A 16,602-nucleotide genomic window follows, 5' to 3' on the forward strand; every position below is an offset into this window, starting at 1 on the left:
CACGTCATTTGTTTAGGAGTTAAGAACTTTAATAATGCGTGTGATTGTTTCATAAATAACCCAAATTATCAGATGTACTCCATGGCACCGTAAATATTACTATGAACTTCCCATCAATTCTAATTCTACAGAAAAAGTTTCAAAATGCAAATCCCTGCAAAATAATAATATAAACTGCAACCCTGGTCTCAGCTTCACTTCTCAAAGTGGCTCATGGTCCCTGAATAATTGTAAATTCTAACGCAAGGTTCTTACACTGCATGCGCAAAGTGAAACGAAACAAAACCACACAAGCACGCTTACTGGTAACTAGAAAGGCGAGTTGCAGCCACGCGTGCATACCACCACACTTCACATGCGATTCATCAGATTGCTTGGGATTTCCCTGCCATCAGCGATCAGCGACCGATCGCTGCGATTTGCGCTCACACAAGTGGTCTACGAAGCGATCGCATGCGACGGATCGCTGTGATCCGTCTTTCATGTGCTTCGCCCTTAAGCAGTCTCGCTTCTATGAAAACACAGGTCTGCAAACGTGGTTTCGAATTTCCAATGTAATCTACAGCGTGGTCCATCTGAAGCTTCGGATGAGATTATCTCGAAAACTATACATCGGGTAAAAATAGTAGGTAAGACAAGTTAGTAATCTGAAAGGGGGACATCAAATGATACTAACACGTGACCCCCAGCCCCCGCCCCCTTGGGTGGGGCGGGGGATTACTTTTAAATCTTAAATGGAAACATCCATTTTTTTATTGCAGATTCGGATTCTCAATAAAAAGTAATAAAGTTTTGTCTGAAAATTGTTTTAAACCATTGACAGATGGCGCTGAAATCGAGAAAAATTAAAATTGCGGAAGGACTCTGATTTATTTAGAATGATTGGAGAAGGACGCATCAGATCGATACAAAATGTGCACCAATTCTTTCATTACGCCAAATTAAGCTATTTTTTTTTACAAAACGTATCCTACCTGCCGCAGTTTTTAATGGAGGGAGGCGGAATGGTATTAAAATCTCCTTAGGGAACTCTTCACAATTACATTACTCACCCGACTTTGGCGCTACCGTGGCCAAACTGTGAACTATGGCTCAGTATAAAGGTCAGTGTAATGCGATCAGACGGCACTTCACTTTCAGATTGTGAACTGTAAACATCAACTGACGAAAGTAAATTATTCTTTAGCGGAACATTGCTCACTATCCTTCTGCATAGATTGTAGATATGATGTTAATTTTAGGTGAATGCCATAACAATTACGCTGCAGCTCCTCAATTGTATGCAGATCGTTTCCCAAACAGACGACATCCCAGCGAAAACATTATTCGAAATTGCACTCAACGAGCTCGAAATGGCTATATGCACCGCCCCCCCGTCATCGCGAATACAATGAAAATGACGCTCGTGCCCTCACCGTTCTCGCCTGTGTTCAGCTGGATCCCGAAATCAGTAGTCGTGCGATTCACAGACAAACTGAAATACCGAAATCAACTGTTTTGAGGATTTTTACGGCACATAAATATCATGCGTATCATATCACACTGACACGGGCATTCACGCCAAAAGATATGCAAATAAGCGTGCATTTCTGCCAATGGGACTTGGAAATGATAAGAGGTGACAATGACTTTTTTAGATACATTATGTTCACCGATGAAGCCATTTTCAAAAACAATGGCGAATTAAATCCTCAGGATCGTCGTTATTGGTCCACAGTCAATCCATACTGGCACAGACCCGTTGACAATCAACACAAATGGTCGTTAATGGTCTGGTGTCGAATTTTAAACGGTTACTTGATAGGACTGTATTTTTTGACCAAAATGTTACTGGGAAATCTTATTTACAACTTCTCCGCAATGATTTGCTGGAGCTAATGGAAGATGTTGATTTAGAAACTAGGCAAAGAATGTGCTTCTAACTGGATGCAGCAGCTCCCCAATATGCTAAAAATGTGCGGAACGTTTTAAATTTACGGTGCCCTGGTCGGTGGATAGGACTCGGAGGACCAATTCAGTGGCCTCCACGTTCACCAGACCTAACATCTCCTGACTTTTTCTTGTGGGGGTATTTAAAAAATATTGTTTATGAAAGACAGCCCACAACCCGAAACGATATGGAGCAACGCATCCGAAGAGCGTGTGCAGCCATACCACGGAATGTGCTGCTCAAAACTGCGGACAACTTTCGCAGGCGATTGACTTTATGCATTGAAGCAAATGCGGATAATTTTGAACAATTTCTTCGTGGCTAATTTCATTAATTAAGCACCCCAACATGTCAGAGGCAAGGTGACTCACACTAATGAAGCACCCCAACATGTCAGAGGCAGGGGGACTCGCACAAATGAAGCACCCCATGGGAACGTCATTCTACTACGTCCATGTCGTTGTTCCTGGGTAACGTTAAAAGTAGGATACAGTACATTTTGTACAAAAATAGCTTAATTTGGCGTAACGAAAGAATTGGTGCACATTTTTTGTCGATTTGATATGTCTTTCTTTGATAATTCTAAATAAATCAGAGTTGTTCCCCAATTTTACTTTTTTCTCGATTTCAGCGCCATCTCTCAATGGTTTAAAAATATGTTTCCGGAAAAATTGATTCCTTTTTTATGGAGAATCCAAATCTGCAATAAAAATGGGTGTTTCCATGTAAGATTTAAGAATTGCCCCCCGCCCCACCAAAGGGGGCGGGGGCTGGAAGTCACGTGTAGTATCATTTGATGTAACCCTTTGAGCTTACGAATTTGTCTTGCCCACTATTTTTACCCGATGTATAGTTTTCGAGATAATTTCATCCGAAACTTCAGATGGACCACCATTTTTATGTTCCAGTACACAGCGACTTGCCGAACGCACCGTATTACAAGCTTTTTGTTTTTTTGTTTTTTGGTGAGTGGGCAACAACGAAAATACTTACGGTAAAAAAATGTAAATGCTGCATTGCTGGCTGGGCTATTTAATGGAGTGGGTTCAGCAGCATAGCGGCAAGGGCGTTCTTTCTCAGCGCACATTGTCCCCTTTCCTTCTAGAAATGTGATGGTTGTACCGTGTGTGTCTTTGTGGAGTGTAGGAGAGTTTAATGGATGGGTGTATAGTGCACTGTTATGTTGGAGTTGTCTGATGATGATGAGAGGAAGATTAGGTTGAAAACCCGGTGTCGGCATGTGGCGTCTTCCGGAGAACGCAAAGCGGGTCTCGAAGCGATGATGATTGTACAGTACGTTTAAAATATGCCATCTCTGTAAAAAGTTTTACTCCAAAACCCCTTAAACGAGGGCCACTCCAAAAGAAATGCACACTATTTTTTTTTAAATCCATCTTTTATTCTACATGTTTGAAAGTTTTATAGTGTGTAGATACATCGTTTAGGAACAATATTTTCATTTCTCCACATAATTTCCATCCCTCTCAACTGCCTTACGCCATCTTGGAACCGGCGCCTGTATACCCGCACGGTAAAATTCTGGACCAACCTGTTGGAGCCATTGTTTGGCAGCGTGCACAAGGGAGTCATCATCTTTAAACCTTGTTCTACGAAGAGAGTCTTTCAGTTTCCCAAAGAGATAATAGTCACATGGAGCCAGATCAGGACTGTAAGGCGGGTGTTCTAGTGTTGTCCATCCGAGTTTTGTGATCGCTTCCATGGATTTTTGACTGACATGTGGCCGTGCATTGTCGTGCAACAGCAAAACATCCTGCTTTTGCCGATGTGGTCGAACACGACTCAGTCGAGCTTGAAGTTTCTTCAGTGTCGTCACATATGCATCAGAATTTATGGTGGTTGCACTTGGCATGATGTCCACAAGCAAGAGTCCTTCGGAATCGAAAAACACCGTAGCCATAACTTTTCCAGCAGAAGGTGATGTTTTGAATTTTTTTTCTTGGGTGAATTTGCAAGATGCCACTCCATTGATTGCCTCTTCGTCTCTGGTGAAAAATTATGGAGCCATGTTTCATCACCTGTCACAATTCTTCTAAGAAATTCATCTCCACCATTCTCGTACTGTTCCAAAAGTTCGCTGAATACCGTTTTTCTTGTTTCTTTGTGAGCCACTATCAACATCCTGGGAACCCACCTGGCACAAACCTTTTTTAACGCCAACACTTCCAGTATTCTGCAAACACTTCCTTCCCCTATCCCAACATAGCGTGACAATTCCTTCGCTGTGATTCGTCTGTCAGCAATCACCAATTCGTTAACTCTCTGCACATTGTCTGGAGTGTGTGTAGTACGAGGCCTGCCGCTGCGAGGACAATCCTCAATATTGCCGTGCCCGCTTTCTTCACGTAACCTGCTTGCCCACCGACTAACTGTACTGCTATCGACAGCAGCATCTCCATACACCTTTTTCAAGCTCTTGTGGATGTTTCCCACTGTCTCGTTTTCACAGCACAGGAATTCTATGACAGCACGTTGCTTCTGACGAACGTCAAATGTAGCAGCAATCTTGAAGACATGCTGTGACGGCGCCACTCACGGGAACAGGTTGAACTACGTTTGAAAACAAGCGGGAAGGATTTATCTACACACTGTAAGACTTTCAAACATGCAGAATGAAAACTGTATTTTTACAAAAATAGTGTGCATTTCTTTTGGAGTGACCCTCGTATATTCAAAACTGCTCACTGGTAATGAAACTGTCTCTAAGGTAATTCTGTCTATTCTTTGGTAGCATCAATTCATGCAATGGAAATAATCATTTTAAGTCCAAACCTTAACGAAACATTTGATGAGCTGTTGCTCGAGCCGATGTTTGGACGTTGACACAAAAAGCAGCAATAGTCATATTACTTTATTACTAGTGCTGCGTCGTTTACCAGTCATGACAGGATGGACTCGATCAAAATTACGTACATAAGACTTTTTACAGTTTTTCATATAGTTTATGAAGAAAATTGTACACGGTAACGATATATATATAACAGATGAAAAGAACATTATTTTGTCCAGTCACACTGTTGACTGTTGAAAAATTCTTCTGTAGATTATAAAGGATGTTGTTTCTCTAAGTCCTGCGCAGTTTTCCTTTTGAATGCTGCTGGCGGCAGACATCACAGATCTCGAGACAGTGTATCGGACGTTTCTTGTGTTTCACACAGTAGACAGTTTGGTACTTCAAAGTTCCTCTTGTTACTTGTGTTATAATTATGAATTCCTTGCCTCATGCTAAAGTCTCCTTGGTTTTCTTTTCCACTGAGGAGGCACAAAAATACATACATACATACATACATCCGCCATTATTCCTAAATGGGTGAATATTAGCTTGCAGTGTTCCAGTCTTCCTGAATGCAGCATCAATACGTTCTTGCAGCCTGAAGAGTGTCCCCATATCAGCAGCCCATAATTAATTAATGTGGCTATGAAGTAGTGCACAATACACGGTTAGGTACTGGTCAGTTAATACACCCTTTAGTGTCCTCAAAAAGTACAGTACATGGGAGAGATTGGAACGCACGCACACTGTATGCACATTCCTTGATAGTTTGCTGTCAGCGGGGAAGCCGAGCAGTTTGGCAGCCTCCACATTATCCTGGCATCTAACGGCCCTGAGGCTGTTATCAGATGATGTGTTTTTGCTTCGTTCGTCTTCATTTTATTTTTGACTAACTACTCTTTGACGTTTTCAAAGAGCACATCTGTTGCTTGCAGAGTTTGTGATGAAGTTTTTTCTTTGACAGAAAGAGTGATGTCACCTGCAAGCTGTAACACGTGATTGTTACAGCCTGTATCATTGAGATAAATAAGAAACAGAAGTCCTACGTCAGATCCCTGGGATACGCCATGCTCCAATTTTTGTTCTTGGGCTTTTGCCCCCTGCACTGATACCACCTGCGTTCGGTTTTCAAGATAATATTGAATAGTTGCCAAATAGCAAGCACAGTCACGAAGAAGTTTATCGGAAATAATGTATGAAATCATAAAATTTACCAGGGTGGTTTGATAAGTCTGATAAAAACTCAAGAAAAAATCTTTGTTTCGTAAACAACTCACCCTACTTCTCGACATTGTCTCCTTTGAGAGATATACACTTTTTCATCTCTTTGGAAAAATAGATTATGTCAAAGCATGCAAAATATTCGTTGACCGCAACTATCACCTCATCATTTGATGAAAATTTGTTCCCAGCAAGCCAAAGTTTCAAGTCAGGGAACAGGAAGAAGTTACTTGGGGCTAAGTCTGGTGAATAGGATGGATGAGAAACTAACTGAAAGACCAATTCATGCACTTTCCCCACTGTTACCGCTAATCCAAAAGTAAACGGTTTTCAATGATGGTGCGGAGTCCGCGTGAACCCCGTCCAGCTGTTTTGATTTGTGCCGCAGTCCAACACTTCAAATACAAATGTTTAATCACAGCACAAAACACTTTTTTCTTCATCTTGAATCGCAATCGACACACTGACCAATTCAAAGGGCTGTCAATAATGAATTGTACGCTGCAAATTACTGAAATTCTTTACACGATCCTTCGAATAATCAAGCTTACCAACCATGAATGTGCAACAAAAGTATTCCATTCTTTCGTGGAAATTTACCAGACCTATCAAACCACCCTCGCAGGTCTGGTATTAAATGAGCATTTTGTCGTTCCTCCTACGAGTATTTAGTATAAGGCAAAGCAGTAACAATTTTATGTCGAGAGTAAATATTTGACAGAAATACGAATTCCATAAGGAGGAAATTTTATTTTTCTCTTATCTTTTGGTTGCACCGTTATTAGTGATTAATGGACCTTCAGTGAAATTTCGAGCTATTGTTGTCGATTCTCTATAATTTAGCCCCTGCGATATTTTTTAATCAAATAATGCTTAGCACTTAAAATAATGGCGTCGGGCTTCATAACGAATTGGCTCGTACTGCGGGTTTCCAAGGGTACAGCTAGCGCTGTGAAACGATGTATTCAGCAGAGGAGTATATTTTATTAATTACATTTTCGTTCTGCTTTTTATCAGTTCTGTTTGTCCACAGGTTCTACGAAAAGCTGCCCGGAAGAATTTATTTTCCGGCTTTCTGGTTTAATCAGAAGGCAGTATTAACAGAAGATTTAGCTATGCTGGCAAAGTTTATTAAGAATGCGCCTGCCCTCGGTATGGGTCTTTTCTTTGGCATGGCAGGCATCGGCTTGATAATGGTGTTCGTCGGCGGAATCTTGACGCTGCGCCATGGATGGAAAGATTCGTAACTGGAGCATTCACCCGGAATAAACTGCGCCTGGAGTCGCCGGTATGACATTTTGTGTCGGATATGACAAGTGCAGTGGACGAGGACTGTCTTGCTAAGTACGCCTCACGACGCGCATCACATCGAGCCACGGCCGTCGCTCCCGCGGCATCAGATTCAGCAGCATCTCACATAAGAAAGACAAGACTAGACAAATACTTTTCTGAACGAATTCTCAGTCCTGGTACAACCTAACATAGAGTCTGTGGTGTATATCACCTGCCTGAAGCTTCTTTTGTGATTTTTAGGGGTTCTCAAATGACTGCTTGAAGTTATGCACTCGGGAGAGTCAGATTTAATGTCTGTTATGCCACACAGTCTGAACCAGCCGTCACTTCATTACAGCAAACACTCGACTGCCCGTTGAAAATTTGATCCTGGGACTGAATTTGACGCTGGTGTAGATGCTTAATGCTGATTAAAAAGTAAATATACAAAACTGACTAATATTTTAATTTCTTCAATGTTATACGTTTGTTACAGAGTCTTTGTGATACTTTTATACTGCCAATTATCTTGTCTACCACGAGCACTTTTTCTTTGCCTGTCAACAGCGTCCAGCTCAGCCGGACGAGTTGGAAGAATTCAGCACCTATTAGTCACTGTAGTTAGACAACTTTTAACGCTATAACAGTCAATGTGTAAGACGTAACTTTTTGTGTACTGTTTTCTACATCATAAAAATATACACCAATCGGCTTTTTATGACCATAGAAAGCAAATTTCATTAAGTATTGAAGTTGCCATTTGCTATGTGTGTCCACCGTAGTGGATGGAGCAGTCAATAAGGCAACAGATTAGTACGCAGGAGAACGGAAGCCTAACTCTACACTTGGCTATACTGACCAAGACTTTTCTTTGGTTCTTTAAAATGCCACATGTTTCTCTTCACATGACAGCCATATTAATCACGATTGATAACACCGGCAACACTCGTAACAAATTTTTATTTACCAATAAAAAGAAAGGAGAACCAGGCTTCAGGACAACAGTCCCAGCTTCAGGTGAATGTTAAAAGTTACAACTAAAGTGTGAAGACTACACAAACTGTCAAACTGTAAAAGAAACAACAGAATCATATTATAAAGAGGATACAACATATATGTACAGAATATCCGTACTAGCCGGCCGCAGTGGCCATGCGGTTCTAGGCGCTACAGTCTGGAACCGCGCGACCGCTACGGTCGCAGGTTCGAATCCTGCCTCGGGCATGGATGTGTGTGGTGTCCTTAGGTTAGTTAGGTTTCAGTAGTTCTAAGTTCTAGGGGACTGATGACCAAAGAAGTTAAGTCCCATAGTGCTCAGAGCCAGTCATATCCGTACTAGTCAGCTAACAGGGGTTAATATGGTGGTTATCTGGTATATGGCATGAACGCAAAAAATGCATCTCATAGGCCTATATTTCTAGGCCGGACGGAAAATCTCTCGAAAAGCAAGGGCTATGTAAAATACATTAGATCCCCACATACAGAAGAGCGCAACCACCGCAAATGAGATGAAATGATAAACTGTCGACGATCCCACATCCCATAAATACAAAACCGTAAAGGGTGTCACTAATGTACTTCTGCAAGCAGCAAAATAGCTGGAATTTCATCCAGTGGAACCAGAAAAAGAAAAGATACGTAATCATTGCATCTGATACGGGCGTCAATGTTTAACGAAATGTCTCATTATGCAAAGATTCTAACTTACCAGTACTAATGACACGACCGTCTAGTATCGTACCAACCACGCACCGATGTTAAAATGTCAGAGGACTGGCCGTGATGCCGCTATATAACCGGCAAGTGATTCCACTTGCTGGTTATTGGCATGTAGTAGAATAGTAATGTAACACATAGTATATTAAATACAGTGTTGATAAAATTATCTTGATTGCAACAACTTTAAATTTGAATTGAATATTTGTTCCTAGGTACAGCCGGTGACCCAGTTCGCGGGATCCCCTCGCCTTATCGTTATGCTCAACTGCACAGCTCTGCTGTCTCTTACACTACATAACATACAAGGAGACGAAGTGCTACCAGCATATTGTCTAAAGGCGTGCAGTCGAAAACCTATCTCAACACTGTCAGAATGTTTTAGATAATTTGGAAGACTATACTGCTGCTGATTAATTTATCGATTATGTTTATCTGTTGTGGTCAACAAACTAACGAAAAGACGCTTTAGTGTGCCGATTACTAATACAAATGAATTCCAGCTTTTCATGATAACGTTATGAAAAAAAGTCTTTTTCAGTAAGACGAAGTGTCTCAAATTCTCGCGAATTAGCAGGATAACACACACTTTCGAATCCGAAACGGTCTGAACCTACGTTCAAGCCACAGTCGTAGTGAAGAAGCGCTACAGAAAGGACTACCATGTAAGTATGCAAATGTAGCAGCAGTAGTGGCAGATACGTTACTGGCCATCAAAATTGCTACACCACGAAGATGACGTGCTACAGATGCGAAATTTAACGGACAGGAAGAAGATGCTGGGATATGCAAATGATTAGCTTTTCAGAGCATTCACACAAGGTTGGCGCCGGTGGTGACACCTACAACGTGCTGACATGAGGAAAGTTTCCAACCGATTTCTCATACACAAATAGCAGTTGACCGGCGTTGCCTGGTGAAACGTTGTTGTGATGCCTCGTGTAAGGAGGAGAAATGCGTACCATCACGTTTCCAACTTTGATAAAGGCCGGATTGTAGCCTATCGCGATTGCGGTTTATCGTATCGCGACATTGCTGCTCCCGTTGGTCGAGATCCAAAGACTGTTAGCAGAATATGGAATCGGTGGGATCGATCCCTAAGTCAACAGATGGAGACGTTTCCACGACAACAACCAACTGCACGAACAGTTGGACGACATTTGCAGCAGCATGGGCTATCAGCTCGGAGACCATGGCTGTGGTTACCCCTGACGCTGTATCACAAACAGGAGCGCCTGCGATGGAGTACTCAACGACGAACCTGGGTGCACGAATGGCAAAACGTCATTTTTTCGGATGAATCCAGGTTCTGTTTACAGCATCATGATGGTCTCATCCGTGTTTGGCGACATCGCGGTGAACACACATTGGAGGCGTGTATTCGTCATCGCCGTACTGCCGTATCACCCGGCGTGATGGTATGGGGTGCCACTGGTTACACGTCTCGGTCACCTCTTGTTCGCATTGACGACACTTTGAACAGTGGACGTTACATTTCAGATGTGTTACGACCCGTGGCTCTACCCTTCATTCGATCGCTGCGAACCCTACATTTCAGCAGGATAATGCACGACCGCATATTGCAGATCCTGTACGGGCCTTTCTGGATACAGAAAATGTTCGACTGCTGCCCTGGCCAGCACATTCTCCAGATCTCTCACCAATTGAAAATGTCTTGTCAATAATGGCCGAGCAACTGGCTCGTCTCAATACCCCAGTCAATACTTTTGATGAACTGTGGTATCGTGTTGAAGCTGCATGGGCAGCTGTACCTGTACACGCCATCCGAGCTCTGTTTGACGCAATGCCCAGGCGTATCAAGGCCGTTATTACGGCCAGAGGTGTTTGTTGTGGGTACTGATTTCTCTGGATCTATGCACCCAAATTGCGTGAAAATGTAATCACATTTCAGTTCTAGTATAATATATTTGTCCAATGAATAGCCGTTTATCATCTGCATTTCTTCTTGGTGTAGTAATTTTAATGGCCAGTAGTGTACATAACGAAATCTAGTTAACAAATAATTCAGAGTCACAATTAAGTCCATACAATTAACAGAAGCAGAAACAGTAGGCGTTAACAAGTGTGCAAGCCTGCAAAGTTTTTCACATTTAGATCTGCAGGATTCAGAATCAAGATAACGAGAAAACGTATGGGGGAGAAGTTGTCCTGAGACGGTAAAAATCTTGTCTCCAGTGAGATTAGAACCGAAAGCTAACAGTCTTCTTCTTGAAGGGCGAACACTTTACTGACAATCTAGCATACGGTTATAGCAGGTGTCGCTCCCTTCTTATGTCAGTGATGGTTAAGAGGAGACTTCGCAGTGGATGTGGTGAACTAAGCTGCAGTTTCTGTCGGAATGAGCTTCGTGGGGTCAAAAACATAAATTTGGTATATCTATATCATCTTTTAACTCAGTCATTCAGAACAATTATTCTACGCGACAAGAAAATATCGAGTGGATTTATCAGGATAATTCTGAACCACACCAGGAAGTAAATCGATGGTCACATAGTTGCCAAATGTATTCTACAGTGTTGCCAGTTCCCCATTAGACGAGCGACAGAATGCGTTTGCTCATCTGATGTGCTGCTTGAGTTGGCTAGCACTGGGGAAACATGAAGACTTGTCAGCGCCTGCTGCCACTGCATTGATTAGGAGCAGGAATACCTAGTATAGGCCAATGAGTTTCATTGGTATTTCTGTAACTATAATTTGAGTCTAAAGCGTAATATCCAGATACACTGACTGCAACTCGAATATCATAAATAATTAGCAGAGGAACCTGCTAGTATCGCAGCTATTTTTGTTTTTCTGCCTTAAGAAACAAATGTGTGGAAATCTTATGGGATTTAACTGCTAAGGTCATTAGTCCCTAAGCTTTCACTCTACTTAACCTAAATTATCCTAAGGACAAACACACACAACCATGCCCGATGGAGGACTCGAACCTCCGCCGGGACCCCTCCCTGCCTTAAGAGAACTGCAAACAAAAAACTCATTCACGAGAAGCGGTTCGTTTTGTAGCATTACAGACGCTATTAACATTAGAGTAAATAACGTTCGTTTAAATATTATATACCTGAAAACAGTTTTCCTTATGAGTGCTCTCACTGGCACCATAACAACACAGATTAAAAGACCACATATCACTGATTACAAGACGTGAACATTCAGAAAGAAATTTCGTAACCTGTGAATAACCTACAGCAAGAAATCAGAAAAGCAAACCATGTGTGGAATTCTTTCGCAATGACAGAGAAACAGGACTCAAAATTCGCGAAGAAAATTGTTGTTGTTGTTGTGGTTTTCAGTCCTGAGACTGGTTTGATGCAGCTCTCCATGCTAATCTATCCTGTGCAAGCCCCTTCATCTCCCAGTACCTACTGCAACCTACATCCTTCCGAATCTGCTTAGTGTATTCATCTCTTGGCCTCCCTCTACGATTTTTACCCTCCACGCTGCCCTCCAATGCTAAATTTGTGATCCCTTGATGCCTCAGGACATGTCCTACCAACCGATCCTTTCTTCTAGTCAAGTTGTGCCACAAACTTCTCTTCTCACCAATCCTATTCAGTACCTCCACATTAGTTACGTGATCTACCCACCTAATCGTCAACATTCTTCTGTAGCACCACATTTCGAAAGCTTCTATTCTCTTCTTGTCTAAACTATTTATTGTCCATGTTTCACTTCCATACGTGGCTACACTCCATACAAATACTTTCAGAAACGACTTCCTGACACTTAAATCTATACTCGATGTTAACAAATATCTTTTCTTCAGAAACGCTTTCCTTGCCATTGCCAGTCTACATTTTATATCCTCTCTACTTCGACCATCATCAGTTATTTTGCTCCCCAAATAGCAAACCTCCTTTACTACTTTAAGTGTCTCATTTCCTAATCTAATTCCCTCAGCATCACCCGACTTAATTCCACTACATTCCATTATCCTCGTTTTACTTTTGTTGATGTTCATCTTATATCCTCCTTTCAAAACACTGTCCATTCCGTTCAACTACTCTTCCAAGTCCTTTGCTGTCTCAATGTCATCGGCGAACCTCAAAGTTTTTATTTCTTCTCCCTGGATTTTAATACCTACTCCAAATTTTTCTTTTGTTTCCTTTACTGCTTGCTCAATATACAGATTGAATAACATCGGGGAGAGGCTACAACCCTGTCTCACTCCCTTCCCAACCACTGCTTCCCTTTCATGCCCCTCGACTCTTATAACTGCCATCTGCTTTCTGTACAAATTGTAAATAGCCATTCGCTCCCTGTATTTTACCCCTGCCACCTTTAGAATTTGAAAGAGAGTATTCTAGTCAACATTGTCAAAAGCTTTCTCTAAGTCTACAATTGCTAGAAACGTAGGTTTGCCTTTCCTTAATCTTTCTTCTACGATAAGTCGTAAGGTCAGTATTGCCTCACGTGTTCCGACATTTCTACAGAATCCAAACTGATCTACCCCGAGGTCGGCTTCTACCAGTTTTTCCATTCGTCTGTAAATAATTCGTGTTAGTATTTTGCAGCTGTGGCTTATTAAACTGATAGTTCGTTAATTTTCACATCTGTCAACATCTACTTTCTTTCGGATTGGAATTATTATATTCTTCTTGAAGTCTGAGGGTATTTCGCCTGTCTCGTACGTCTTGCTCACCAGATGGTAGAGTTTTGTCAGGGCTGGCTCTCCCAAGGCCATCAGTAGTTCTAATGGAATGTTGTCTATTCCCGGGGCCTTGTTTCGATTCAGGTCTTTCAGTGCTCTGTCAAACTCTTCACGCAGTATCGTATCTCCCATTTCATCTTCATCTACATCCTCTTCCATTTCCATAATATTGTCCTCAAGTACATCGCCCTTGTATAGACCCTCTGTATACTCCTTCCACCTTTCTGCTTTCCCCTCTTTGCTTAGAACTGGGTTTTCATCTGACCTCTTGATATTCATACAAGTGGATCTATTTTCTCCAAAGGTCTCTTTAATTTTCCTGTAGGCTGTATCCATCTTACCCCTAGTGATATGCGTCTCTACATCCTTACATTTGTCCTCTAGCCATCCCTGCTTAGCCATGTTGCACTTCCTGTCGATCTCATTTTTGAGACGTTTGTATTTCTTTTTGCCTACTTCATTTACTGCATTTTTGTATTTTCTCCTTTCATCCATTAATTTCAGTATCTCTTTTGTTACCCAAGGATTTCTACTAGCCCTCGTCTTTTTACCTACTTGATCGTCTGCTGCTTTCACTACTTCATCCCTCAAAGCTACCCATTCTTCTTCTACTGTATTTCTTTCCCCCATTCCTGTCAATTGTTCCCTTATGCTGTCCCTGAAACTCTGTACAACCTCTGGTTTAGTCAGTTTATCCAGGTCCCATCTCTTTAAATTCCCACCTTTTTGCAATTTCTTCAGTTTTAATCTACAGTTCATACCCAACAGATTGTGGTCAGAGTCCACATCTGCCCCTGGAAATGTCCTACAATTTAAAACCTGGTTCCTAAATCTCTGTCTTACAATTATATAATCTATCTGATACCTTTTAGTATCTCCAGGATTCTTCCATGTATACAACCTTCTTTTATGATTCTTGAACCAAGTGTTAGCTATGATTAAGTTATGCTCTGTGCAAAATTCTACCAGACGGCTTCCTCTTTCATTTCTTAGCCCCAATCCATATTCACCTACTATGTTTCCTTCTCTCCCTTTTCCTACTGTCGAATTCCAGTCACCCATGGCTATTAAATTTTCGTCTCCCTTCACAACCTGAATAATTTCTTTTGTCTCATCATACATTTCTTCAATTTCTTCGTCATCTGCAGAGCTAGTTGGCATATAAACTTGTACTACTGTAGTAGGCATGGGCTTCGTGTCTATCTTGGCCACAATAATGCGTTCACTACGCTGTTTGTAGTAGCTTACCCGCACTCCTATTTTTTTATTCATTATTAAACCTACTCCTGCATTACCCCTATTTGATTTTGTATTTATAACCCGACATTCACCTGAGCAGAAGTCGTGTTCCTCCTGCCAACGAACTTCACTAATTCCCACTATATCTAACTTTAACCTATCCGTTTCTTTTTAAATTTTTTAACCTATCTGCCCGTTTAAGGGATCTGACATTCCACGCTCCGATCCGTAGAATGCCAGTTTTCTTTCTCCTGATAACAAGGTCCTCTTGAGTAGTCCCCGCCCGAAGATCCGAATGGGGGACTATTTTACCTCCGGAATATTTTACCCAAGAAGACGCCATCATCATTTAACCATACAGTAAAGCTGCATGCCCTCGGGAAAAATTACGGCTGTAGTTTCCTCTTGCTTTCAGCCGTTCGCAGTACCACAACAGCAAGGGCGTTTTGGTTAGTGTTACAAGGCCAGATCAGTCAATCATCCAGACTGTTGCCCCTGCAACTACTGAAAAGGCTGCTGCTCCTCTTCAGGAACCACACGTTTGTCTGACCTCTCAACAGATACCCCTCCGTTGTGTTCTACCTACGGTACGGCACGCAAGCCTCCCCACCAACGGCAATGTCCATGGTTCATGGGAGGAGGCGGATAAAATTAAATAATTGAATGATTGCAGTGCAAGTTTGTTTGCAGCTTCTGATTATATGAAAGGAGAGGCAATTGTGATAAAAATGTGAAACAAGAAACAAAAAATGCTATCAGTAATGTGTCGAATATGTCATTCTTAAGCGAAACTGTCATTCATCTTACAAAAACCAAAGGGGTGAAAAGCATTACCCAGTCTTAATGATTACATTATAACTGCTGGTGTTGCTTTCTCAAGCAAGATGAAAACCTCTTGCTGAATGAGCTTTTTAGTTTTCAGATAACTTAAGGCAGAGATGAGTCAAAGTAATAGCAAGAGGTTTGCCTAGGTTAGCGTTGGACGGAATTTCTGTGCTGTACCTCGCATTTGGCGTACTTTACTCGCAGTTGGTTTCCCAGTTGCTTCACACTAACGACGCCTCTAGGCTTTCATAACATGCACACGAGAATTAGTGAAGTGTAATTATTCAAACAGACTGCTATGTTAAATGTTACGGAACTTTCCACCAAATATGACTCAGAGGACAAAGATAATTGTAATTAAATTTTACCTTGGAAACTGCTGGAAACGCTTAGGAACACTTTTACGATTCAACTGCACATCAGCTCTTGCTTAATTAAAAGGTTGAGGGTCACATATACAGGGCAAAACCAGAAGGACAAATAGATATGAAGACTAGACAACTTACTCTTTACATCACGATGGAATAACCTGAAAAAGTTGAATACTGGTAAGGCAACTAATTTGAGATTGATTAAATTTTAAAAAATCACACCAAAATAACTGCCTCTGTAAGTATCCTCTTTTTGAAACTATCGCTACAGGGCTAACAGACGACAAATACTTGTCACTGAAGATCTCTTCAAGTCGTTTTAGACACTTAACTTGATAACTCGAAGTCGTGGAAGAGTGTCTGCCACCCAATACAGTCTCAGTGCTGTGTAACATGCGACCTCACTAAGTGACGCAATTATACGGATATCCTAAAAATGTGTAGTTACACTCGGATCAACTCTCTTCGCGCTGGTACTAAGAAAGCAGTATAGATAAAGCTCGCCCGTTCCCGCTATGATCCGCAAGGTGAGGATACCCAAGTGATCAGTTCTATACCACCATCA

The 16,602-nt window shown here is 41.6% G+C and overlaps 1 protein-coding gene across 1 annotated transcript in view; it reads left to right on the forward strand.

Moving 5' to 3' along the window:
* The window catches only part of LOC126413120 (protein croquemort-like), a 78,889-nt gene extending 74,118 nt beyond the window's left edge, over window positions 1-4,771 (forward strand). Inside the window, exon 9 of the mRNA XM_050083012.1 lies at window positions 4,680-4,771. Within this exon, the coding sequence (XP_049938969.1) occupies window positions 4,680-4,771 (92 nt within the window). The remainder of the gene's footprint in view (window positions 1-4,679) is intronic.
* The last annotated feature ends 11,831 nt before the right edge of the window (window positions 4,772-16,602 follow it).

Source organism: Schistocerca serialis, chromosome 7 (genome assembly GCF_023864345.2).
Source record: "Schistocerca serialis cubense isolate TAMUIC-IGC-003099 chromosome 7, iqSchSeri2.2, whole genome shotgun sequence".
Taxonomy (NCBI): Eukaryota; Metazoa; Arthropoda; class Insecta; order Orthoptera; family Acrididae; genus Schistocerca; species Schistocerca serialis.